The sequence below is a fragment of the Bufo gargarizans genome, chromosome 10 (genome assembly GCF_014858855.1).
Source record: "Bufo gargarizans isolate SCDJY-AF-19 chromosome 10, ASM1485885v1, whole genome shotgun sequence".
Taxonomy (NCBI): domain Eukaryota; kingdom Metazoa; phylum Chordata; class Amphibia; order Anura; family Bufonidae; genus Bufo; species Bufo gargarizans.
Window position 1 is genome coordinate 33,090,250 of NC_058089.1, and position 27,902 is coordinate 33,118,151.

At 46.1% G+C, this 27,902-nt stretch overlaps 1 protein-coding gene across 1 annotated transcript in view; it reads left to right on the forward strand.

Moving 5' to 3' along the window:
- SLC25A22 (solute carrier family 25 member 22) overlaps positions 1 to 27,456 on the forward strand; it is a 78,672-nt gene extending 51,216 nt beyond the window's left edge. The window contains exons 6-10 of the mRNA XM_044269892.1: positions 10,459 to 10,577; positions 17,035 to 17,191; positions 18,192 to 18,346; positions 21,013 to 21,088; positions 25,894 to 27,456. Of these exons, the coding sequence (XP_044125827.1) occupies positions 10,459 to 10,577; positions 17,035 to 17,191; positions 18,192 to 18,346; positions 21,013 to 21,088; positions 25,894 to 26,047 (661 nt within the window). The 3' untranslated portion in view covers positions 26,048 to 27,456. The remainder of the gene's footprint in view (positions 1 to 10,458; positions 10,578 to 17,034; positions 17,192 to 18,191; positions 18,347 to 21,012; positions 21,089 to 25,893) is intronic.
- Positions 27,457 to 27,902: the final 446 nt, after the last annotated feature.

Consider the following 27,902-nt stretch of genomic DNA (forward strand, 5'->3'; position numbering starts at 1 on the left):
GAACTAAAAAAACGGCCAGTATACTGAACGCAAAAAACTTTCGTGTGCATGAGCCCTAATCCACACTCTGAGCTGCAGCGTAAACTGACCTGCGCTGCGGATTAAACCATGACAATTTATGCTGCAAATTTTAGGCCTTGTCCATATTTCCATGTCATATTTAAGTTTGTGGAAAAAAAAAGTGCCCATGAAGGATCCGTGTTTGGTCCGTGTGTCTGTTTTTAGCCTTCTTGTGTCATCCGTAATCCACGGACAATGCTCAGCTGAAAATAAATTTTCAGAGCATGTCCTATTAGTCTTCAGTGAAAAACGGATGCACCATGGACACCACACGGATGCCATGCGTGTTGTGACTGTGATTTTCACTGACCCATAGGCTTCAATGCATCACAGACCATATAACCTATGGTGAGTAAAAAAATACTGATGTGTGAACAGCCATAATTAAATCAATGGGCACGTGTGCTGTCTCTGGAAAATGCAAACAGCACACATCAGTGAAAAACGGAAATGCGGACGAGGCCTTAGGTCTCATGCACACGACCTTATGTATTTTGCGGTTCGCAAAAAACAGATCTGCAAAAAGTACAGATGACATCGGAACGGAACAGCTGGCCCCTAAGCCCCCTTGCAGACGAGCGTGAGCGGATTAGGTCCGGATGCGTTGCGGATGTTTTGTCTGCAATCGTGTTCAGTTGTTCAGTTTTTATTGCGCGGGTGCAACACGATTTAATGTGTTTTGCACGCGCGTGATAAAAAACTGCATATTTACAAACAACATCTCTTAGCAACCATCAGTGAAAAACACATCGCATCCGCACTTGCTTGCAGATGCAATGCGATTTTCACGCAGCTCCATTCACTTCTATGGGGCCAGCGTTGCATGAAAATCGCACAATAAAGAACATGCTGCGATTTTCACGCAACGCACAAGTGATGCGTGAAAACCAACGCTCGTGTACACAGCCCCATTGAAATGAATGGGTCCGGATTTTGTGCAGGCGCAATGCGGACTACTCGCTTGAGTGAAAGGGGCCTAATAGAACAGTCCTATCCTTGTCCGTAATGCGGACAATAATAGAACATGTTCTATTTTTTTCCGGAATAGAAATACGGACATACGGAAACGTAATGCACACGGAGTTCCATTTTTTTTGCGGACCCATTTAAATGAATGGTTCCATATACAGTCCGCAAAAAAAACGGAACGGACACAGGATGAAAATACGTTTGTGTGCATGAGGCCTTATGCAAAGGTTGCAAGCTTGCAGCTGAAGGCCTGCTCCATCACTGGCAGGAATGTCACCACAAAAACTAGCCCATTTTGGGCAGTTTTTGCAGAGGGTTTTTGGCCCGATCAGCTGTGGATTTTCTGCTGAGGCCATTCAGAAGTCCTGATCGGTCGGGGTCCCCAAAAAAACCTTTTAATTATTCACAGTTGCCTTATAAATACTGTCACCCATTCTCTTACCTATTCAGCAGGCATTCTAACCATTTAAGCCCCCAAACCACACGAAAGAGCAGTTCAGTATTTTTTTTGTATTTGCTCAAAAAAATGTGGTATCTGTTGGCAGGTGTGCATGTCACATGTAAGAGATAATTAATGCCGATGAGCAGACAAACCCAGCAACAGATGGAGAGGAGGCAGAGCATGTAAGGAAAGTGGGGGCGGCTGCTTCTACAAGAAAAGCATGCTCACTTGATTCGAGATGAAGGGTAAAAGAGAGACAGAGGGGAAAAAAGAGAGAGCAAAAAAATGTAAAATGCAAAAAAAATAAAAAATAGCAGAAGGACCCGGCTTTGCACGGGTATATTTAGTCTATTTCATTTAATATTTGTGTGTGTTGTTAAAAGATATCAACAGTCTCCCAATTGTTGGAGGAACTGCGGAAGTAGAGGGTCTCTCCTCCACATTTTATGGGCTTGTCCTAGGATTTCCCCATTATGGGATAGCGTTAAAAACCTGATAGCCGAATTTACCTCACTCAACTCAGTGTTGACCCCAGAAATGGCCCTTCTTTTTATAACGCCCCCTTATAGACTAGTGGTTGCCCACATACTTATGGTGGCTAAATTGATCATCACCCGACGCTGGAGGAGTTCTCATACCCCTCCGTTGTCTGAAGTGATCACTGTAGTAAACTCCACCTGTATGTATGAGAAAATGTTTCACTCACAACAGCCCTCTATGACAAATTTCCAAAAGATATCAACAGTATCCACTATAACAGGAACATCTACAGTACCCCACCCCTTTAACAGTGACCTCCACAGCGACCTATCCCCTTAACTGTGACCTCCACAGTTCCCTATCCCCTTAACAGTGACCTCTACAGCATCCCACCCCCTTATCAGTGACCTCCACAGCAGCCCGCCCCTTTAACAGTGACCTCGACAGCATCCTGCCCCCTTAATAGTGACCTCCACAGCAGCCTGTCCCTTTAACAGTGACCTCCACAGAGGCCGCCACTTTATTGGTGACCTCCACTGTACCCCGTCTCGTTAACAGTGATTTCCACAATAACCCGCCCCCTTAAGAGACCTGTACAGAGCTTTGTTCCCTTAAAATGTGACCTCTACAGCACCCCGCCCCTTAACACTGACCTCCATAGCGGACCATCCCCTTAACTGTGACCTCCACAGCAGCCTGCCCCTAGGGTGGCCAGAGGTCCCGTTTTAGGCTGGACAGTCCGGCTTTCAGACTCCCTGTCCTCCGTCCGGTGCAGGGCCTGGACAGACACAGGGATGTTCTTTTGAACAGCTCACTCTCAGACAGCAGCACTGTGCTGTCTGAGTGTGAGCTGCAGGGAGAAAGTCACCGTCCCTCTCACCCCTGCTGCTAACAGAAGTTAATTTTTACCTTTATTTTTTCAATCCCGTCGGCTGCGGAGTGTAGGGGGTATGGCTTAGATTAACCTGGGGGCGGGGTTTTTAAGTCCGTCTTTTGATTGTGGCCTGAATGGCCACCCTACCTGCCCCCTGAACTGTGACCCCCACAGCACTCTGCTGAAACGGCGCCCCCCCATGCCAATTTCTTAACCTAACCCCTTTGCCACAATGAAAGCGCTCATTGCTCATGGCCCTTCCGCTGCCCCCCTCTTGCCCCTACCTAGTGCTGCCTGAGGAGATCGCCACACCTGGCCTCATTGGTGGTGCACCCCCTGGATGTCTCAGGTTTTACTGTATATAAATCCATTCAAAAAAGTTAAAGGGTTACTGAGTTTTCAGAAAACTTTTGATACATCATATAGAAATATCAAAAGGTTTTGATCAGTGGGGGTCTGAGTGCCGAGATCTACACTGATCACTAGTGAGAAGCTGCAGGAGAGGAAGTGGGATGGACTTAATAGGAGTCTATGGGCTTAGATCGTGGGGATCCTACCACTGGGACCCCCAACAATCATAAGGACAGGGGCCCTGTATCTCCCGCAGCTCCCCTGAAATGAACGTTGAGTCGCACTTGAGCGTGACTGCTCCATTCATTACTATGGGAATTCTGGAGATAGCTGAGTAAAGTGCTCACCTACAGTATCTCCCCAACTCCCATAGAAATTAATGAAGCGGCCGCATGCATTTCAAGAGAGCTGCAGGGACATATAAAAAGTTTTGATCAGTGGGGGTCTTAGAGCCAATCACTAGAATGAGGAGAGAGAAGGGCTCGCATATGATGCTCTCTCCTTGCTGCTGGAGACGCGAGCGAGACCTTCTCCCTCCCTATTCTAGTGACTGGCAGGGGTCTCAGCACTCAGACCCCCACTGATCAAAACTTTTTATATATCCCCATGACATATCAAAATTTTTTACGAAAACTCAATGACCCTTTAAAGGGGTATTCCGGTTGGTAGAAGTTCTACCCTGTCCTCAGGATTGGGGATAACTATTAGATCAGTGGGGGTCCTACCTCTATGACCCCCACCAATTACGAGATCAGGGGTCCTGTATCTCCTGCAGCTACCTGAAATGAATGGTGTGGCCAGGAGGTCGGGAGATAGGATCTCCAGAATTCCAATAGTAATGAATAGAGCAGCCATGCTCATGTGCGACCGGCCACTCCGTTCATTTCAGGGGGGCTGCAGGAGATACGGGACCCCCGTTCTTGTGTTTGGTGGGGGTCCCAGCAGTAGGACCCCCACCAATTTAATAGTTATCCACTATCTGGCATGTACAACGCTCAGTGTGGCCCCATTGGAATCCATACACCCAAACACCCCTGACATATCAGCGCTGTACGAGTGTACGGATTGAAAAGCATCATAGGCACCTGAACTTGACGCGCCTATTTTCCAAGGAAAAGTAAAAAAAGAAAACAATTAAAGTACATTGCAATCATTATTTCCATCACATTTAGATTTAGGTTTTAATACAGTAGTCTGTTTAGGCACACTTTGAAGATGGAAATGCTTTCATATGCTGATGGGTAAGGACTTTATATGCCCTGTGATGGTGTCACCCCTGTGGATTGGGGAATGATGTGTACAAAGGACACTTCTGAAAACATAAATCGCCATAGTAAGCTCCATAAAGACTAAAATACAAACAGGCTACTACGAGCGTCTTTGGCTTTAGACGATAATATATTCTATAGCAGCATAAGTTACTTATCTTTACGTGTATATTATAAAAGGCTACTTTCACATTAGCATTTTTTGCGGATCCGTCATGGATCTGCAAAAACGCTTCCGTTACAATAATACAACCGCATGCATCCGTCATTAACAGATCCAGTTCTGTTATGTCTTATATAGCCAAGACGGATCCGTCATGAACATGTCAGAGAAAACGGACCCGTCCCCATTGACTTACACTGTGTGTCAGGACGGATCCGTCTCGCTCCGCATCCTAGGACGGACAGAAAAACGCTGCAGGCAGCCTCCAGAGCGAAATGATGACTGAATGGAGGCAAACTGATGCATTCTGAACGGATCCTTATCCATTCAGAAGGCATTGGGGCTAAACTGATCCGTTTTGGGCCGCTTGTGAGACAACATGACGGATCTTAGAAAGGGAAAGCCAAAGCGCTAGTGTGAAAAGCTGTAAAACAGAGATCAAAGGTAACCTCTCTCAAATGAAGTCCATTGTGCAACACTTGTGTGTGAGAGCGGAGCAGAGGACACGTGTTCATGGAGCCCTATGGTGCTGGGAGTTTGGATGAATCAAACCTACGGCCGGGCTGTGATCCATCCAAGTATTACGACCAGATTATACATCTGGAACATGCATGTGAGAATCCAGCCTAAGGCCTTATTCACAGTCAGGCCTCATGCACACGAACGTATTTTATTTCCGTGTCTGTTCAGTTATTTTTGCGGACCGTATACGGAAACTGAAGTGTGCATTTTGATTCCGTATGTTCGTATTTCCTTTCCGCAAAACAATAGTACATGTCCTATTATTGTCCGCATTACGGACAAGGAGAGTACTGTTATATTAGGGACCAGCTGTTCCGTTCTGCAAAATACGGAATGCACACGGACGCCATCTGTATTTTTGCGGATCCGTGTTCGGTCAGTGATTGTGAGCCAAAATCAGGGGCGCTCTAAACACAGAACAGGTACAAATCTTCCCCGTAGGGCTCATGTACACTAACTATTTTTGGTCCACATCTGATCCGCATTTTTTCTGGTTGGATGCGGACACATTCACTTCAGTGGGGCTGCAAAGCATGCGGACAGCACTCTGTGTGCTGTCTGCATCCGTATGTCCATACCGTGGCCCCGCAAAAAATAAGACATGTCCTAAACATGTCCTTTTCTTGTCCGTTTTACAGACAAGGATATGATAGTTCTGCAGAGGGCAGGGATGTTCCGTTCCAGAAAATGCAGAACACACACGGCCGGTATCTGTGTTTTGCAGATCCGCAATTTGCGAACTGCAAAAATGACAACTGTCATGTGCATGAGCCCTAATACTTTATCTCTTTGTAGCCTCCACTCCTGGTTTTGGCTCACAATCACTGGTGGAAATCACTGCCCAGAACACTCATGTGTGAATACGGCCTAAGGTCACTTTCACGCGGTCAGTATTTTGCATAGTATCTGTAAGCCAAACCAGGAGTGAAAGTATAGTGGAAATTTTGTGCCTATTTTGTTTTTTGGACCCACTCCTGGTTTTGCCTTGGGCTGCGTTCACATCTGTGCTTTGTATTAGGCCCCTTTCACATGGGCGAGTTTTCCGCGTGGGTGCAATGTGTGAGGTGAACACATTGCACCCGCACTGAATCCGTGCTGATTTTTCTCACGCGCGTGCAAAACGCATTCAAACGCTTTGCAGTCGCGTTGAAAAATCGCGCATTTTCCCGCAACGCACCCGCATATTTTCCCGCACGTCACCCGCAACGCCCGTGTGAAAGAGGCGTTACAGTTTTTAGAACCGGCAGAGGATCTTAAAGCTTCAGCAAAACACTTCCGTTTTGTCCCCATGCATTGTCAATGGGGACAAAACAGATCAGGATGCATTTCCGTTCCGTTTTGTGATTGGACACAAAAGTGCCGCGTTTTGTGTCTGGTTTGCGAAACGGAATAAACCGAATCTGGGACTAAAAACAGTCAGTGGTGCCAGATACGTTTGTTTTTGTTTTTCTGAAAAAAAAAAGATCTGTCACACATTGACTTACGTTGTTTTTAGTGCCAGATCCGTTTGTTCAGTTACAATTTTTTGCAAACGCATTTGAACGGAACAGATGCATCCTGATGTATTAAACTGAATGGAAGCGTTTTGCAGGGTCTCAAAACCGGAATACAAAGCGCAGATGCGAAAGTAGCCCTGCAATCCTGATGCAAAATACTGATCAAATACTGGCCATGTAAAAGTGACCTACCGTAAGTCACATCTTATTTTAGGTCTTTATTTAGTCTTCTAAAGTGTTCATTTTGAAAAGCACAACAAAGCAATGAGAGGAGGCGGCAGATGGACTCGATCACTGTGCTTGAAAATGCAAAGAAACCAAAATTGTGCTGTCATCATTCTTGCTTCGCTTATAGCTTCACCTGCATGTATCTGAGCAAGTTTGCCACCTGACGTTCACATACTGTACTGCAGTCATCTGCAGGAAGTTAACCCCTTTCTGACTCACTCCTATGCTACACTAGACTAGGTTGTGTTAAAGTGCTCCAGATAAATGGTGATATACTGTAATCCCTAATGCTTTCTCTATGAGGCTCCAGAGGGACCCCAACAAGGATAATGCCTAGAGGATGTACTGGTTTTCCAATGAGGTGCCCACCATCTCTGAGCTTAGGTTTCAGTGTTATAAGGTGGTTGCCTTGCTGGAAAACCAGAACATCTTCTACGCATTTTGTTGTGCTTAGATTCCAGAAGAAAAATTATGCAAAAAAAATAAAATAAAAAATCAACAGTATTCAAGTACATCAGGAAGAATTAAGGTATAATATTGAAAAAAGATGGCAGATGATATCCTGAGAATGAAGGGTCCACAGTGCTGGTTCAGGTGCATGAGACCTTGCTGCAGCTCCCTGTAGGGGCCAGGAAATGTGCAGGATATGTCATAAGTGTCCAATAGCTGCAGGTCCCAACTCTGGAATGCCTACTCAGCTATTTCCAGAACCTCTATAGAATGGCAAGAGCTTCACACCCATAGCCACCTCTCCATCTACAGCAACTGCGAGAGAGTATTTTTTCACCTCTGGAGGCACGCACCCATAGGTGGACCCAAAATTTTAATGTTTTGTTCACTGAGCCACTTAGTTATCACTTTTGCCTAGTGAAATGGTGCTCCATCATGTTGGAAAGGGCATTGTTCATCACCAAATTGGTTGAGAGAAGTTGCTCTTGAAGGATCTTTTGATGCCATTCTTTATTCATGATACTGTTATTGGGCAAAATTGTATGTCAGCCCACTCCCTTAGATGAGAAGAAACCTTACACATGAATGGTCTCAGGATGTTTCACTATTGGCTAGACACAGGGCTCATGGTAGTTGTCACTACCAGAGATTTGAGACGTTCTCACAGCTCTGTTTCTCCACCCCTGTGATGATGTCACTACTAGAGCTTGGAGGAGTTCCCTCTGCCCTGTTTCTCCGCCCCTGTGATGAGGTCTTTACTTTCTGTTTCCTTCCTCCCAGCTGTCCCTCCTGTGTTTGATTTCGCTGCCTTTAAATCACCCCTCCTCCTTTGTAGAGGTGCGGATTATACTTTTCATTTGAGCTGTATCTCTCGCTTGAGTATCTTCGCCTGTGTGATTTCTTTTCACTGGATCTGTGTTCTGCTGAAGCAAGTACTTCGGATATTGTCTGCTGACTTTGGATCTGTTTTCACTGCAGCTGCAGCTCCTTCAGTTAAGTGTTCAGACATTGTGTGTTTCTGTTTGTTTGCTGACTGGATCCGAGGCGACCCCGGTTCCGTCCATATACTGAGCATGGCACCGGTGGCCGTGCCCCTTCCACTATTGTAGGGGTTTCAGTGGTCATCAGCCTTAGGTACGCGGGCATGTCTCGATCCACCATCTGGATCTGGACATGTGCTTAGCAGCTTAGGGAGAGCTTTTAGGGTCTGACAGGGGTCAACCTTTATCCTCCCTAGTTTGGGTCCGGTCAGTTGCTATTCACTGTGTAGGCTCTTGTTGCTCACTTACAGCCGTGACAGTAGTGCTCACCTTTTCTGGTGTCAAGAAGGGCAGCAAAGAAGCCACTTCTCTCCAAGAAAAACATCAAGGACAGACTGGCATTCTGCAGTAAGTAGAGGGACTGGACTGCCAAGGACTGAGTTGAAGTTATTTTCTATGATAAAACCCCCTTCAGACTGTTTGGGACATCAGGAAAAATGATTGTTCGGAGAAGAAAATGTGAGCACTACCTTGAGTCCTGTGTCATGCCAACAGTAAAGCATCCTGAGACCATTCATGTGTGAGAACCTGTGGCCAATCCTGAAGATGCAGGTGGACAAACAAAAATACAGAGGCTGTGATAAACTCCAAGCACTGAATAGGCAAGAATGGGTTGCCATCAGCCAGGACTTGGCCCAGAAACTGATATACACCATGGCAGGGTGAATTGCAGAAGTCTGGAAAAAGAAAGATCAAGATTAGAAATAGGGTCTTTGCATAAACTTGATGGATTTGTCAAGAAACTAAAAAACACTTCTGAAATGCTTATCATTGTAGATCAGGGTTTCTCAACTCCGGTCCTCAGGACCCACCAGTCATGTTTTTAGGATTTCCTTAGTATTGAGCAGGTGATATAATTAGTGTCCATGCATCAGGTGGGTCCCGAGGACCGGAGTTGAGAAACCCTGTTGTAGATCAATATACCACAGAAACATCTGTTAAAAAAGATCTAAAAACTCTGAAGCAGCAAACTTTTCAAAAACCAAAACTTGTGTCAGACTCAAAACTTTCAGCCAGGACTGTATAGGTAATGAAGTGTATGAGGCTTCATATGTATACATTGAGCGTTTTTCTCTTGCACTCTGTCCATCCCAAACTGTGTAAATCTATCCTTACAGCTGCAATCCCCAAACCTTCCATGGTTCTATCGAACCAAACTTAGATTACCATAGACCCCTACAAAGATCTAAGTACAGTTCAGTAGCACAAAGACAGGTCCAGGTATTAGGGCCCAAGTGCAGACCCTATAATTATTTTGTATTACAACGACCATAAAAGACTGAGCTTACAGCTGTTATTGGCCTTGTGACCAGGGAGATGACATCCCAAGCACATAGCTACTAATTACTGGTAGTTATGACATTCACAAACAAATTACATTTTATAGATTTTTTTGCTTTGTAAGCCCAATTAGACAGAACAAGCCATTGAGCTGCAGCACAGATTGGGCAGCCACCTGCTGTAAACTAGCTAATCAGTGGGAACTTGGGAACTATTCCGTCAATTAAACAAGCTGGGAATAGATTCTGGCCCGGATCCTCACATAATATCTCCATGACTCAACTGACTCAACCCATAAGCTCCTTAGAACTGCAGCACGTTTTGGAAGATTATACTAACAATATGTTTAGTCACACTCAACATTTAATGCTGACCTAATTCCATTGCAGATATCTCCTGGGCTCTAACATAAGCATTTACACCGAGCTGAATATACTGAAAAATCCCTCAAAGTAGTTGTCTATGGCTGCCTGTAGGGCCAAGAAGTTGGCGTGGTGTTACCGATCCCTGTATCTAAACCATCTGGCCAGCAAAGAGCTGATTGTTGGCCCCCCTGATAACCAACATCTAGAGTATATGCCCCATCAGCTCTCCCATAATTATGCTCCTGGCTGTATTACTCCACAGTTACTTTGGCTTAAAAAGTCTTAAAGATAGGGGTGTAATTGTATGGGGTCCTAAAATGTCCTTTTGCCCCATACACTAGGGCACAGAAGCTAGACTTTACTCTCAGAGTACACAAGTATTCGGAACACTTAGAATTATACATTTTATCAAACACAAGAACATTTTGAATATATTTGTAGTAATGTCAGCATTGATTTTACATTGCAGGAAGAAGTTGACGTTGATAAAGGAGATGCTTGCTGGTTGTGGTGCGGGAACATGTCAAGTTATAGTCACTACGCCTATGGAAATGCTGAAAATCCAGCTACAGGATGCTGGAAGACTGGGTAAGAAATGTATGATCATTTAACAGGAACCTATCACCTGGGATGAGATCACTAGACCACTAGCATACAGTTATGCAGCTGAGGCTTAGGGTCCCCAACCTGCCCATAGCAAACCCATCCGTCCCTGCAATTAAATTCAGACTTAGGCCTCTTGCACATGACCGTGTGCCCCCCGTGGCCGTATTGTGGCCCGCATGCGGCAGGTACGCAATACACAGGGCACCAGTCATGTTCATTCCGCATAACGGATGCTGACCCATTCATTTGAATGGGTCCGCAAATCCGGAGATGCGGAACGGAACCCTACGGAAGTACTACGGAGTGCTTTCATGGGGTTCCGTTCCGTGCTTCCGTTCTGCAAAAAGATAGAACGTGTCCTATCTCTTTGTGGAACGGACGGATCACGGACCCCATTCAAGTGAATGGGGTCACGATCCGCATGCAGCAATATGTGGTCCGCAGAACGGGCACGGCCAGCACACGTTCATGTGCAAGAGGCCTTACCGGGAGAAGAGTCCAGGACGTGTACATGTACAGTGCACAAACAAACCTGAGGACCGCTCACCTCACTCCACGTCACATGTGCCCGGTGTGCAGTTATATGTGCAGTAAAGTGAGGTCTTCAGCTTCATCAGGGCAATGCACATGCTGCAGATGCTGATGGAGAAGAGTCCTGGACTTTGAACTTTGTGAGGATGGATGGGTGTGCTATGGGTAGGTTTGGGACCCTAAACCACTTCTGCATAATGGCATGCTTGTGTGGTCCTAATCAGGTGGCAGGTTACCTCTAGAGCACGGGTGTCAAACACAAGGCCCGCGGGCCGAATCCGGCCCGCCAGACCTCGTCATGTGGCCCGCGTAGCCGCCGCCGGCCGCCAGCCTTCACCTTTTATTATCACTTCCTGCAGGCGGCCCCTGCAGGAAGTGATAATAAATCGCATAATGAGCGGCAGGGCTTTTTTTCTGGCGGAACGCACCGGAACGGCGTTCCGCCACCTTTTGACATCGCAGCCTGCCATGCTCCAGCATCGCAGGCTGCGATGTATCAGCGGGGAGGGACTGGGAGGAGGAGCTGGGGGCCAGTGCGTTCACTGTGCTCCGGCCCCCAGCTCCAGTAGTTATAAAATGTGTACAATTAATAAGGATTCTATTCATGAGGCCCCCTCTGCAGTAGAACATTCAATATAGCCACATCCTACTCACAGGGCTGTTATCTTAATGCTGGCCGGCCGGGCAGACGAGCAGCAGCGTCACGACTGACGTCATGTGCCCGGCCTACTTTCTGAATGAAGGAGGCGGCGCAGGCATGTGACGTCAGTCGTGACGCTGCCGCTCGTCTGCCCGGCCGGCCAGCATTAAGATAACAGCCCTGTGAGTAGGATGGCTATATTGAATGTTCTACTGCAGAGGGGGCCTCATGAATAGAATCCTTATTAATTGTACACATTTTATAACTAGTCTGTACTGGAGCGGCAATGGGGGGGGGTCTGTGGATGGCACTGTTATGAGGTGGGGGGGTCTGTGGATGGCACTGTTATGAGGTGGGGGGGTCTGTGGATGGCACTGTTATGAGGTGGGGGGTCTGTGGATGGCACTGTTATGGGGTGGGGGGTCTGTGGATGGCACTGTTATGAGGTGGGGGGGTCTGTGGATGGCACTGTTTTGGGGTGGGGGTCTGTGGATGGCACTGTTATGGGGTGGGGAGTCTGTGGATGGCACTGTTATGGGGTGGGGGGTCTGTGGATGGCAACTGTTATGATGGGTTGGGGGGTCTGTGGATGGCACTGTTATAGGGTGGGGGTCTGTGGATGGCACTGTTAGGGGTGGGGGGTCTGTGGATGACACTGTTATGGGGTGGGGGGGTCTGTGGATGGCACTGTTTTGGGGTGGGGGTCCTGTGGATGGCACTGTTATGGGGTGGGGGGGTCTGTGGATGGGCACTGTTATGGGTTGGTGGGGGTCTTGTAGATGGCACTGTTATGGGGTGCGGGGGGGCCATCTGTGGATGGCACTGTTATGGGGTAGGGGGTCTGTGGATGGCACTGTTTTGGGGTGGGGGTCCTGTGGATGGCACTGTTATGGGGTGGGGAGGTCTGTGGATGGCACTGTTATGGGGTGGGGGGTCTGTGGATGGCACTGTTATGGGTTGGGGGGTCTGTGGATGGCACTGTTATGGGGTGGGGGGTCTGTGGATGGCACTGTTTTGGGGTGGGGGGTCTGTGGATGGCACTGTTATGGGGTGGGGGGGTCTGTGGATGGCACTGTTATGAGGTGGGGGATCTGTGGATGGCACTGTTATGGGGTGGGGGGTCTGTGGATGGCACTGTTATGGGGTGGGGGGTCTGTGGATGGCACTGTTATGGGGTGGGGGGTCTGTGGATGGCACTGTTATGGGGTGGGGGATCTGTGGATGGCACTGTTTTGGGGTGGGGGTCTGTGGATGGCACTGTTATGGGGTGGGGGGGTCTGTGGATGCCACTGTTATGGGGTGGGGGGATTTGTGGATGGCACTGTTATAGGATGGGGGGGTCTGTGGATGGCACTGTTATAGGATGGGGGATCTGTGGATGCCATCCCCAGATCCCCCATTAACAGTGCCATCCCCATCTGGGGGGTTTCTTTGCTGGGCTGGACTTTTATAGCCCCCCCCCCCCCCCAAATTCTACTTGCATCCCTGTTCTCTAAAGGGGCGGTTTTAGGGGGCGGTCCTAGGGGTGGGCAGATCCCCCATAAGTGTCACCCACAGATCCCCCATAAGTGTCACCCACAGATCCCCCATAAGGCCCTTTGAGGATGACCAAACTGCTGATGCGGCCCCCGATGAATTTGAGTTTGACACCCCTGCTCTAGAGGGTAAGACCAGGCACCTGAGGGTAAGGCCTCATGCACACGACAGTTTATTTTCACGGTCCGCAAAAACGGGGTCCGTAGGTCCGTGATCCGTGACCGTTTTTTCGTCCGTGGGTCTTCCTTGATTTTTGGAGGATCCACGGACATGAAAAAAAAGTCGTTTTGCTGTCCGCCTGGCCGTGCGGAGCCAAACGGATCCGTCCTGAATTACAATGCAAGTCAATGGGGACGGATCCGTTTCATGTTGACACAATATGGTGCCATTTCAAACGGATCCGTCCCCATTGACTTTCAATGTAAAGTCTGGAGTTCTTTTATACCATCGGATTGGAGTTTTCTCCAATCCGATGGTATATTTTAACTTGAAGCGTTCCCATCACCATGGGAACGCCTCTATGTTAGAATATACTGTCGGATATGAGCTACTTCGTGAAACTCAGATCCGACAGTATATTCTAACACAGAGGCGTTCCCATGGTGATGGGGATGCTTCTAGTTAGAATACACTACAAACTTTGTACAAGACTGCCCCCTGCTGCCTGGCAGCACCCGATCTCTTACAGGGGGCTGTGATCAGCACAATTAACTCCTCAGGTGCCGCACCTGAAGGGGTTAATTGTACTATCATATCCCCCTGTAAGAGATCAGGGCTGCCAGGCAGCAGGGGGCAGACCCCCCCCCCCCTCCCCAGTTTGAATATCGTTGGTGGCACAGTGTGCGCCCACCATCGGGACCCCCCTTCCTCCCTCTATTGTTATAAATCGTTGGTGGCACAGTGTGCGCCCCCCATCGGGCCCCCCGTCCTCCCTCTAGTGTAATAAATCGTTGGTGGCACAGTGTGCGCCCCCCATCGGGCCCCCCTTCCTCCCTCTAGTGTAATAAATAGTTGGTGGCACAGTGTGCGCCCCCCATCGGGCCCCCCCTTCCTCCCTCTATTGTTATAAATCGTTGGTGGCACAGTGTGCACCCCCCATCGGCCCCCCTCCCTCTATAGCAGTAACAACATTGGTGGCAGTGTGCGGCCTCCCATCTCCCCCCCCCCCCCCATCATTGGTGGCAGCGGAGTTCCGATCGGAGTCCCAGTTTAATCGCTGGGGCTCCGATCGGTAACCATGGCAACCAGGACGCTACTGCAGTCCTGGTTGCCATGGTTACTTAGCAATAGTACAATAGTAGAAGACTCATAGTTACCTGCTTGCTGCTGCGATGTCTGTGTCCGGCCGGGAGCTCCACCTACTGGTAAGTGAAAGGTCTGTGCGGCGCATTGCTAAAGAACTGTCACTTACCAGTAGGAGGAGCTCCCGGCCGGTCACAGACATCGCAGCAGCAAGCAGGTAAGTATGAATCTTCTACTGTTGCACTATTGCTAAGTAACCATGGCAACCAGGGCTGCAGTAGCTTCCTGGTTGCCATGGTTACCGATCGGAGCCCCAGTGATTAAACTGGGACTCCGATCGGAACTCCACTGCCACCAATGATGGGGGGGGGGAAATGGGAGGCCGCACACTGCCACCAATGTTGTTACTGCTATAGAGGGAGGGGGGCCGATGGGGGGCGCACACTGTGCCACCAACGATTTATAACAATAGAGGGAGGAAGGGGGGGCCCGATGGGGGGCGCACACTGTGCCACCAACGATTTATTACACTAGAGGGAGGAAGGGGGGCCCGATGGGGGGCGCACACTGGCCACCAACGATATTCAAACTGGGGAGGGGGGGGGGTCTGCCCCCTGCTGCCTGGCAGCCCTGATCTCTTACAGGGGGATATGATAGTACAATTAACCCCTTCAGGTGCCGCAGCAGGGGGCAGTCTTGGACAAAGTTTGTAGTGTATTCTAACTAGAAGCGTCCCCATCACCATGGGAACGCCTCTGTGTTAGAATATACTGTCGGATATGAGTTTTCACGAAGTGAAAACTTAGATCTGAAAAAGCTTTTATGCAGACGGATCTTCGGATCCGTCTGTATGAAAGCAACCTACGGCCACGGATCACGGACACGGATGCCAATCTTGTGTGCATCCGTGTTCTTTCACGGACCCATTGACTTGAATGGGTCCGTGAACCGTTGTCCGTCAAAAAAATAGGACAGGTCATATTTTGTTGACGGACAGGATACACGGATCACGGCCTCGGCTGCAAAACTGTGCATTTTCCGATTTTTCCACGGACCCATTGAAAGTCAATGGGTCCGCGAAAAAGAACAGAAAACGGCACGACGGCCACGGATGCACACAACGGTCGTGTGCATGAGGCCTAAATGAGAGATAGACTTTTAGCCCTGTTTACGCTTTGGCTGAAAATGTCCGAAAATTAGATGTGGAGAATCTTTATTCTTAACGCTCCCAATTCCTAGTATATCTGTCAAATGCTAAACCTGAACATCTCTGAGACCGTTTTAGATAATGGGGCGGATTTACTATTGCAAAAGTGCCACAATATTTGTGCACACGGCTCACACCACATTTTTTAAAGCCTCTTGGAGCATCGGGGGCGTTGTCATTACTCCTAGAGGCTCTGCTCTCTCTGCAACTACAGCGTCCTCTGCACTTTGATTGACAGGGCCAGGTGTGATCACTTTACAAGGCATGGTTCTGTCAATCAAACTGCAGAGGGCGCGGCAGTTGCAGAGATAGCTAAGCCTTTAGGTGTAATGCCAACGCCCCTGTTGCTCCTAGAGGCTCATTTGCATATATTAAAACATCATGTTTCTCAGTATTGCGGACACATATGAACATGGGACCAACACAGATGTCTTCAGCTGCCAAGCGCACATGTAACAGGTCAGCCAGTGTCATAGGCACAAATCTGCTGACAGATGCCCTTTAAGGGCCCTATTAGGGTTGGTTCACAGGGAGATTTTTGGAGGAGGTTTTGAGGCAGTTTTTTTTTAGCTAAAGCCATAAGTGGATTTGAAAGGAATTTGAAATATAATGGAAGAACTTTGATCCGAATTTCAGGAAAACTTGATTTGCCGCGAAGCCAAATTTTCTTGCGCTGTGTGGTAAAAATAAAAACCCCAACATACTCATCTTATCCATTTGCTTTCGGAGAGGCCGTCGCAGCCATCTTGATTGAAGAAACCACGGAGGCCGACGTGTGACATCACCGTGCTGGCTGTGCACGGTGATGTCATCAATGATGACGTCACCACACCCGCCAGCATGATGACGTCATCACGTCGCCGCACAAGATTTTGCTTGGTTTCTTTACTCAAGATGGCCGTGATGGGTGAGTATGTATTTTTTAACCCTGATTAACCCCTGAAAGGCCTCCATTTTAACATCAGATGCCATGATCAGCTATGAATGCGGCATTTGAGGGGTTGAATGACAGGGGGCGGCGCTATCGCCGTTCCCCGTCAATGCGCCTGCTACTTGCTAAAGAATGCGATTAGTGAAAAAGTAATTCATTACGAATCTAATTTCTTTGTGAAATTCGGCAAAGCAGCCGAATCAAGTGTTTCAGAACTTCGCTCGTCACTATCATCTATCAGCGCTCGCACTACCGTAACATCGGGCAGTGTAATACAGACCATAGTTTGCACTGTCTAACTGTTAGGTCAATCTGAAAAATCTGCATTAACCCTTTGCACATATTTTCACAGCTGCCCAGAAAAAGCTCCTGGCCAGTCAGGGTGGACTGGATGGTGCAGCGGTGGAGAGCAGCGCAGCGCGACCCACTGCCATGGCGATTTCCAAGGAACTTCTGAAAAGCAAAGGCATTGCTGGACTGTATAAAGGCCTGGGAGCCACTCTACTAAGGTTACTACCACCAGTGTATACATGTCCCAGATACTTTGTATATTTGGCTATATAAACAGCTGTAGACAAGTGCTATTCTTTGTATTCTGTGCAATGTACCCACAGAAGCTTCATGTTACAGTTACTGCTGGATACTGAATGGACATAGGTAAAGCCGCAGCGTCCTGTATAAAGACTAGAAGGCACGCATCTGCCAACATAGAATGTGGAGGCGGGGGTGTTATGTGACGCTCTGCCACCTTGCCCACCCTCTGTGCCAGCTCCTTGTCACTCATTACAATTAGAGATGAGCGAATTGAATCTCACGAAGTGGAATTCGATCCGAATTTCAGGATAAATTTCGATTCGCCTCGAAGCCGAATTTCCCCGTGCTTCGTTTCACCGAATCGATTTAACCTAAAATAGAGTAAAAAACAAAAAAATAAAATCACACTTACCACCCCCATTTGCTCGTGATGGGCCTTCCAGCCTCTATCTTGATGGAAGATGTCGGCCGAAATCCCGTGCGTGGTGAGGTATGACGTAATCTTGCGCCGCATGAGATTTCGCTCCAGATCTTCAAGCAAGATGGCGGCCGGCCCGTCATGAGCAAATGGAGGCGGAAAATTTGATTTAATTTTACATTTTTTATGTTAATTTCACACAGTTTTTACACTCAGATGCAGCGATCATGTATGAATGCGGCATCTGAGGGGTACAATGACGGGGGGGGGCTGCGCTATCGCTGCTGCCTGTCATTGCACCCGCTACTTACAAAAAATGTGCTTCGTGGTGAAGTTATTCTTCATGAAGCCAAATTTTTTTTAGAATTCGGCTAATCGGCTAAATTGAACTTTTCATAAATTTGCATAAAATCTCCAATTACAATGGCTTCTCGTATCAGACAGCTGTGCGAAGCCAAATGAACAGCTGCACGGCCTCTTGGCTTTACATCCTCTGTCATTTTCTTGAGTCTGCTTCTTGTCCTTTATAGTTAGATCCTTCCTTCTTTGTATTACAGGGATGTGCCCTTCTCAATTATTTATTTCCCTTTGTTCGCCAACTTGAACAAACTTGGTCAGAAGACGCCGGATGAGAAGTCGCCCTTCTTTGTGTCATTCCTTGCAGGCTGTGCAGCAGGGAGCACTGCCGCCGTTGCTGTTAACCCTTGTGATGGTAGGTCTTACAAGTAGAGCATGGAGTTCTGTATCATTTTATTTGATACTTCAGATTATTTTTTTCATTTTTTTTTTTTGCCATGCAGCGCCAAATACTGTCTATAAACAATACACATTTGATGTATACATGTACAGGATGGAAATGCAGCGGACAGTGAAGGGTAGAGGACTGCGCATGCATGGCCGCCCTCCATTCATTTCTATGGGACTGCCGAAAAAAAACAAGCGCTGGCTCAGTCATTTCCATCAGTCCCATAGCAGTGAATGGAGCCTGTGGCTGCCCTTGCATGGTGAACTTCCCATTCATTTCTATGGGACTTCTGAAAATAGCCGAGCACGCTGCTCGGCTATTTTCAGTATTCCGTTAGAAATGAATAGGGGAAAGCCGTGCATGTGCAGCCACCACTCCATTCAGTTCTATGGGCCTGATGGAAATAGTTGAGCCAGCGCTTGTCTATTTTCGGCACTCCTGTAGGAATGAATAACGGACGGCCATGCATGCACAGTCTGCTCTCCACTAGTGATGAGCGGCAGGGGCAATATTCAAATTCGCTATATTTCACGAATATTTGGGTGAATATTCACCATATATTAGAGAGTTCGCGAATTCGTGATCTCCAGGCATTATTTTCTTGATTGCGAAAATTTGCATAAAATTCGCATGCACTGGTATTTAAAAAAAAATGGAATATTCGTGATTACGAATATATTTAGCGATATTCTAAATATTTGCGAATTCTCGAAGTGCCGATATTCGCGATTAAAATTCGCAATTTGAATATTCGTGATCAACACTACTCTCCACTTTGCGGGCTCTGTTCTATAGATAGGTGTGGGTCCCAGAGGTGGGAGCCACACCTATCATACATTGGGGGCATATCCTCTTGATAAAAAAAAACCCCACTATACTCACCTCCCCTGGCTCTCCTGTGGCAATGCTTCTCTAGTCCCCTCTGGTACACCTGGACTCTAACAATGACTTGTTGTCACATGATACCGCTGTAGCCAGTCACAAATTGCAGCTGTCACATGTGTTGATGACGTCATCACTGCAAGCTTGGTGTGCAAAGACTGGTGGGAAACCAGTGAAGTGTCGCCACAAGGGCGCCAGGGGAGGTGAGTATAGTGGATTTCTTTTTATTTTAGAAGATCGACGATTTTCCACAGGAAATCCCTCCCCCCAAAAAAAGAAATCTTTACCAAAATCAGCATGATTTGCTATGAATTTGCTGCTGCGGATTGCCCTATGACCTTCTCTGGATATGCTGCAGAAATCTAGTACAGCAAATCCAGTACGTGTGGACATACTGTAAGGATGAATCTATGTTTTATTTATCATGAGATCAAAAGGTTCCCATCGTCGTTCTATTGTATCTTTCACCATTAGTTGGTTAAACTGACTTGTTTTAAAGGGAGTCTGTCGTCACCTTTTTCCATTATAAACCGCTCCTGATGCCCTGTAGATCATTTATTATATCCCTGGCATGCCTTTTTGTTGATATATTGATCTTTGTTTCCCCCGAAAAAGATCTTTATTCCAATATTCAAATGAGGCTATTTTCACATTAGCATTTTCAATTCCGCTATTGAGATCCGTCACAGATTCTCAATAGCAGAAGAAAACGCTTCATTTTTGTCCCATTCATTGTCAATGGGGTCAAAACTGAACTGAACGAAACGGAGTTCACCACAATGCATTCCGTTCTGTTTGGTTGCTCTTCCATTGCGGACAGAATAATGCAGTGGTGCGGAGCAAGACGGATCCGTCCTGGCACACAATGAAAGTCAATGGGGACGGATCCGTTTTCTCTGACACAATAGAAAACTGATCCATTCCCCATTGACTTTCAATGGTGTTCATGACGGATCCGTCATGGCTATAGAAGACATAATACAACCGGATCCGTTCATGACGGATGCATGCAGTTGTATTATTGTATTATGCTAATGTGAAAGTAGCCTTAGCTGAAAAGAGCCCAAGGGGCAGTATCCCCTGAGCATGGCAGCCCATCCACTCCCATTAGAACCGAGGCCTGCTCCTCCCATCTCCATCTTCTTTACACCTCCCTCTGCTCCTGACATCAGAAACCTAGCACTTGAAATTTCAGGCAGGCGCATATTACCCATCTATTTGCACCAGTGCCATCTGTTCAGTTCTGTGGAATTGGAGTCACCAACTCCTCCGGCGCATGCACACCACAGTTAATGACGTCAGTGCCCACAGAAGGGAGCAGACAGTACAGGCGCAAACAGATGGGTGAGTTTCTGACGTCAGGGCAGAGGGAGGTGTAGAGAAGATAGAAGTTGGGAGGAGCAGACCTCAATTCTGGTTTTGTGGTTTATTAAATATATTAAAAAACTGTATTAGTACATGATTATCAATGTGTAATGCTTAATTTCACCTGTGGAGGCACTGCAGGGAAATTGAACACTTCTGGGTTTTCTTTCTCAGATTACAGCTGATTTCTGTGGTCCTAAGCAGCAGGACAACTTGTGATAAATTTATCTTCAGAGGACCTAACAATAGGGATTGTCCAAGGCAGACATGGGATATTTTTTTACCAATGTAATTTTATGTTATTATTATTTTTATTCATATGCACAGTGATTAAACTGCTTTGACACTTGACTGAATCTGTGTTCTCTCTTATGCCGGTTTTCCAGTGATAAAGACAAGACTGCAGTCATTACAGAGGGGTGTCAATGAGGATACATACTCAGGAATCATAGACTGTGCCAGGTGAGATATGCTATCACTGAGGACCGCATGGTCAACTTTTAAGCGAGCTACAGGATATGGATTCCTTTCTTTTTCTGAAATATAGGTCAAAGGGGTTTCCTAAGACTTATATACTGATGACCGACTGATTAATATGGATAAAAAAATAAATCTTCTTGATTTCACTTCAAGTTCTTACAAGATAGAAAGACAATATATCTATCTAAAAGGGTTTTTCAAGACTTATCTAAATCTTCTGGGAGTCCAACACCCAGGACCTCTGCTGATCAGCTGTTCGAGAAGGCAGCAGCGCTCGCAGTAGCGCCACAGCTTTCTCCAGCTTTCCCTAGGCAAACTAATGACACGCTCATCGGTCACAGGCCCTAGGTGCAGCTCAACCCAATAGAAGTGAATGGGGCTGAGCACGATACCAAGCACAGCCATTGTACAACATACAGCACTGTGCTTGGTGAGCAGGGAGAAGGCCGCAGTGTTCACTGGAGCACCAGTGACCTCAAACAGCTGATCGGCGGGTGTCTCGGGTGTCAGACCCACACTGATCTGATCCTTAGGATAGGTCATCAGTATTTAAGTCTCGGGAAACCCTTTTAAGGCTGAGTTCACACGGGCGAGATTTCCGCGCGGGTGCAATGCGGGAGGTGAACGCATTGCACCCGCACTGAATCCGGACCCATTCATTTCTATGGGGCTGTGCACATGTGCTTTGATTTTCACGCATCACTTATGCGTTGAGTGAAAATCGCAGCATGCTGTATATTGTGAGTTTATTACGCAACGCACTTCCCATAGAAGTGAATGGGGCTGAGTGAAAATCGCAAGCATCCGCAAGCAAGTGTGGATGCGGTGCGAATTTCACGCACGGTTGCTAGGAGACGATCGGGATGGAGATCTGATCATTATTATTTTCCCTTAAAATATCTTTATAAGGGAAAATAATAGCATTCTTAATACAGAATGCATAGTACAATAGCGCTGGAGGGGTTAAAATAATAATAATTTAACTCACCTTAATCCACTTGCTCGCGCAGCCGGCATCTCTTCTGTCTTCTTCTTTGCTGTGTACAGGAAAAGGACCTGTGGTGACGTCACTCCGGTCATCACATGATCCATCACCATGGTAAAAGATCATGTGATGGAGTTAAATTTTTATTTATTTTTAACCCCTCCAGCGCTATGTTACTATGCATTCTGTATTAAGAATGCTATTATTTTCCCTTATAAACATGTTATAAAGGAAAATAATACAATCTACGCAACCCCGATCCCAAACCCGAACCTCTGTGAAGAAGTTCGGGTTTGGGTACCAAACATGACGATTTTTCTCACGCGCGTGCAAAATGCATTACAATGTTTTGCACTCGCGGTGAAAAATCGTGCATGTTCCCGCAACGAACCCGCACCTTTTCCCGCAACGCCCGTGTGAACCCAGCCTAAGGTGGACATATTTTCTTTCTACCTTGGAAGAACTTGCAGAACATAAGGATTACTGAAAACTTCTGTTTAATTTTTAAAGGAAATCTTTAGCATGAGGCAGATAGACGGGAATGCACGGTTTAAATACAGGCAGCCACTCTCCCATGTGTACAATGCAAAAGCGAGTTACAGAGTTAGTTTGGAGGTGCTGGCCTAATTCTCTTTTGCATTGTACATTTGGGGCAGTGGTTTCCCCTATTTAGATTGTGCACTTCTACCCATATGCCTCATGCTTTCAATCAGAGTATCCCATAGCTGGATTCTACATTGCCCTAAATTTTTTAGGCCAAAAGCCCAGGAGAGGCAAGACTGTTAGTGTAGGTCCTGTCTAATAGACGCCAACTTGTCGCTGGTAGATGGGCCCAACATATTCTTGATCAGAAATATGAGCAAAGAGCTTCTAATTTTCATTTAGTAAGTTTATTCTTGTTTTCAATGTTTGCATGTGACTTTATGCATAAAGCAGTGTGCTGCTACTTGTAGTCCTTGTTTGCTTTTTCTTTGCATCACCATATTCGGACCCCTATAACTTTTTTTATAGTTATGTCTATGGAGCTATGTGGGGGCTAATTTTTTGTGGGATGTTCTGTTGTTTTTATAGATACTTGGAGTATGTGTAACTTTCTGATCACTTTTTATTCATTTATGGGGGGGAAGTAAAACAGCAGAAAACGGTGAATCAGCCATCTTGTTTTTTTTCTATTATTGCATTCACCGTACATGATAAATATTTTTATATTTTAATATTATGGATGTTTTGGGACATGGTGATGCCTATGATCTTAATTTTTTTATTGTTTATTTTTTTAATCTTTATTATGGGGAAAGAGGGTGATTAGAATTTTTATAGAGGACTTGAACATGCAATCATTAGATAGCTTCTCCCATGGATAGGAGGTTCAATATATTTCTACGGAGCCCTGCCACCTGCAGGCTTCCATAGAAATATACCTATGGTAGGCATCGTAGCCTTGAGCAGGCTCGAGGCTTCCACTGCCAATGAATGGCTTCCCCAATCTCAGCTCAGGGAAGATGTTCAGGCCCAGGATCACAGCCAGGGAAAGCTGCCTGAGATGCTGTGATCACAGATATTAGCCCCATGTTTCTGTGGTATAGGCAGAAACATGGCAGCGGCTATGGCGCCTGCTCTGGAGTGGGTGCCATTTTTAAAGACCCAACTTGCACTGGTCGGGAAGGGGTTGTGACACGTCCTCATCCTGTATCTGAAGAGGCACACACAGATACAGAATGGTCCTATATCAAGTTCATAGGCCTCGTATTATAGATCCATGCAACACAAATCCACAATATTTCAATGTCCATGAGACAAAATTTGTTAAATCAGCAAAAGTAATGATAAATAAGCTAGACAGAATAGAAGCTAAATTGCTGTTATTTTAGAGGTTATTCCACCAAAACTATTACTATGCAATGAAAAGCATGTCAAATGAAGTGTTAGTGCAGTGTACATGCAGTAAAAATATTCTTTGTTCTTTAAAGCGAACCTTTCACCTCATTTTCACTTTATAAACTAGCAACAGTACCTTATAGATTATCTTGAGTGTGTTGTTATCCATGTTAGTGCCGCTTTCCTGCGCTGTTTATTCATAAAAATATCGTCTTATAAAGTTCAAATTTCGTGCTCCAACAGTCAAGCAACAAGTCAAGGGGGTAGCCCTTCCCTCTCCTCTGGCCGTACCTCCCCTGCCCTAACGCCGCCTCTATGCGCTGTAATTGACAGCCGGCACAGCGCTTGTGAATCCTGCGCATGCGCCGTCCTCCTCCTCCGCTTGATCCAGTCTTTCTTTCAGACACAAGCGCGATCCTGTAACAGAATCGCGCATGCGCCGTCCGCAATCCCTGCCTGTCTGCTCTCCTGTCTGCGCAGACAGAGAGCAGACAGGCAGGGATTGCGGACGGCGCATGCGCGATTCTGTTACAGGATCGCGCTTGTGTCTGAAAGAAAGACTGGATCAAGCGGAGGAGGAGGACGGCGCATGCGCAGGATTCACAAGCGCTGTGCCGGCTGTCAATTACAGCGCATAGAGGCGGCGTTAGGGCAGGGGAGGTACGGCCAGAGGAGAGGGAAGGGCTACCCCCTTGACTTGTTGCTTGACTGTTGGAGCACGAAATTTGAACTTTATAAGACGATATTTTTATGAATAAACAGCGCAGGAAAGCGGCACTAACATGGATAACAACACACTCAAGATAATCTATAAGGTACTGTTGCTAGTTTATAAAGTGAAAATGAGGTGAAAGGTTCGCTTTAATGTACCTTACATTTCCTCTCGGGTAGCGCCCCCTACTGTATATCCTTCTGGTCCACCTTCTCCTGCATTCAGAGATGGACTGACATGCTCAGTAGCTTCCTTGCTCCCCTCCTATCCCCTCAGTGCCAACACAGTGATCTCATGGAGAAGAAGGTGAAGCGGCCCAGACACCTTTCATTCATTTATTTATTCGTCCCTACTTCTAAATTTCTAGAAATACATAGCTATATCTCGCTTTAGACAGCAGAGAAGGCAATTGTGAGGGCATTACAAATCATATATTTCTTTGGGGCTATATGTGAGGGACTATTTTGTATGTAGGGAAGGAAGGGGTTAATAAGAGCTAACTGCAATGCTTCTTGGCAGATGCAGGTACTTGATTGTGACCTGCTGCCTGCCCACAGAAGGGGAAGAAAGTCCTACATATAAGCAGATTAATTGAGTAAAAAAAGAGCTTTATATTTGTGGGATAACCCTTTAAGCTGTGGTCTACATAATTCCAGTTTGCTAGGAAAGAGAGCTTTATACAACTGGGTCATCGTATTCAAATGCCTGGATGACGCCACTTTCTTTGCAAAGTACCAACTCAATCTGATATGGACAAGACAGGCAGATGGAGAACAGAGCTCTGAACAAGGAGATTCCACAGGACACCTTCAGAGGTCTTGTGGTGTCCATGCCACAAGGAGTCAGAGCTGTTTGGGAAAGCATGAGAAGAATGTACACAATGTTAGGCGGTTTTAATGTTATGGTTGATTGGAGTATAGGAAGGACTAAAGGGAACCTAATTTGTCTACAAGTTATCTAGGCAACTGTTATTTTAGCCCAACCTAAAATCCAACCCTAGCTATGTGGCAAAATGATGTGTGAGAAGCCACAACGAATATCCTCCAGGTACGATCATTGTATCCAACTGCCCAAAACGTAACATTACTAAGCCCCACACTTCCATACGGGGACCATACAAAGTCACTGTGACAGTCAATGTCAATTGTCAGTTAAAAGATTTGGATTTCCTTCACCACAATTACCAATACTTTTCCTATTTTCCATTTGCAGGAAGATCTGGAAGATCGAGGGGCCTGCTGCTTTCCTGAAGGGTGCATACTGCAGAGCTTTGGTTATTGCTCCACTTTTTGGAATTGCACAAGTCATTTATTTTATAGGAATTGGTGAATATATTCTGAGCTTTTTACCCTCCAAGCGCGATTAATGACAACCATCAAATTGCACCCCCTATACTAGCTCCCTCACACTTTGGCTCTTCTTGCCAATCCTTTCATGGATTCTTTCTGCCACTGCCTATTTATTGGTCATGGGTTTACACAATGGAAGAGCTGCTTATACCAGCCATGTGGTATGGTCCAAAAGTGCTAAGGTTACTTGTAGAACCTTTCAGCAGAATACCAAGCTTTCCTTTACTTGAAGGCATGAAACAATCATACCGAAATGGGCAAGACGGTAACAAATCAAAAGAATCCGCTGCAGGCAAATTTAACTCACAACTTGCTGGAACAGATTATGAAGGTCTTCGTTTCAGAAAGCGCAATCATATCATTAGTGTTTGCTCAGCTGCATGGACCTGCAACACACTGGGCTTGTGGCCATTTTTATATTTTAATTTCTAGAATGTATATTTATTAGTAATATTGAATGTCCGAACGTATGTAAGCTCTCAAGGTAATTACGACTAGATTCATTATAACTTATTCTAATTATCTGGAAGGTTTAGGTCTGCCGGGTACGTTTTCTCCGGCACTTTGAGATTGATCTTTCTCAAAATATGAATTATCGAATATGTAACTCCTTTAGTTTTCTGCCTTCTGATATGACTGATCCCAAATATCCAACTTATAAAATATATAACAATGTCCAAAAGTGAGAAATATATAGATATACTTGGTTGGGTGGAACAACTGGCCGGGACTTTGTAAAATTTGTGAGTGTTTTTGTGGCAATCCTGCTATGGCTTTTCGGTTCTTTCAGCTCTTATATCTATATCTATAGGCTGCTCCACGTTCTGAGAGTACAAGAAGGGATGCTGTATGGGACCATTTACATCTTTATAGGTTAGAGTTCCATGGTGGCTTTTGATTGTGATAAAATTGAAGGAAACATCAATTTTTTTACTCCCATAGTGAAACATCGAGTTCCCTAGATCAGTGTTTCCCAACCAGTGTCTCTCCAGCTGTTGCAAAACTACGACTCCCAGCATGCCTGGACAGCCTTTGGCTGTGCGGGTATGCTGGTAGTTGTAGTTTTGCAACAGCTGGAGGCACACTGGTTGGGAAACACTGCCCTAGATGATTGTGGCAACCTGCGGTTTTACCACAACCCTCTTGTCATTATAAACCCATATAGGAGATGTGTCTCTCAATGAGAGCGAGTCTGATGGACAGCTTCTTCTAACCTCACTGATTGACTGCCTGCTCTAAGTACATAGTCATATAGAGCAGGCTGAGGGTGGAGAAGCAACACCCTGGACCCACTTTTGGTGAAAAGCACAGCTCTATATACAGGTGAAACTCAAAAAATTAGAATATCGTGCAAAGTTCATTTATTTCAGTTATGCAACTTAAAAGGTGAAACTAACATATGAGAGACTCATTACATGGAAAGCGAGACATTTCAAGCCTTTATTTGTTATAATTTGCATGATTTGGATTACAGTTTATGAAACCCCAAAGTCACAATTTTGAGGTCCCCTTTGCTCAGGGGGTACGGACTTATTATCTGACTAGAGTGTGACACTTTGAGCCGAGAATATTGAACCTTTTCACAAAATTCTAATTTTAAGCTGCATTAATGCAATTCCTTTTAATTTGCATTACTGAAATAAATGGACTTTTGCACGATATTCTAACTTTTTGAGTTTCACCTGTATATGATACATATCATTTCCCATGTGTTAATGAATATGAAGCAGTATGGCGGACTTGCTTCCCTCTGTGCCTCCTGAGGATATGACAAACTTATGTTGAGGCGCAGGCCTCTCATGAATTTGTCGCATCCTCTGGCAGACCGTGCTACAATCTTAAAAGGGTTTTCCAAGAATTTTATACTGATTA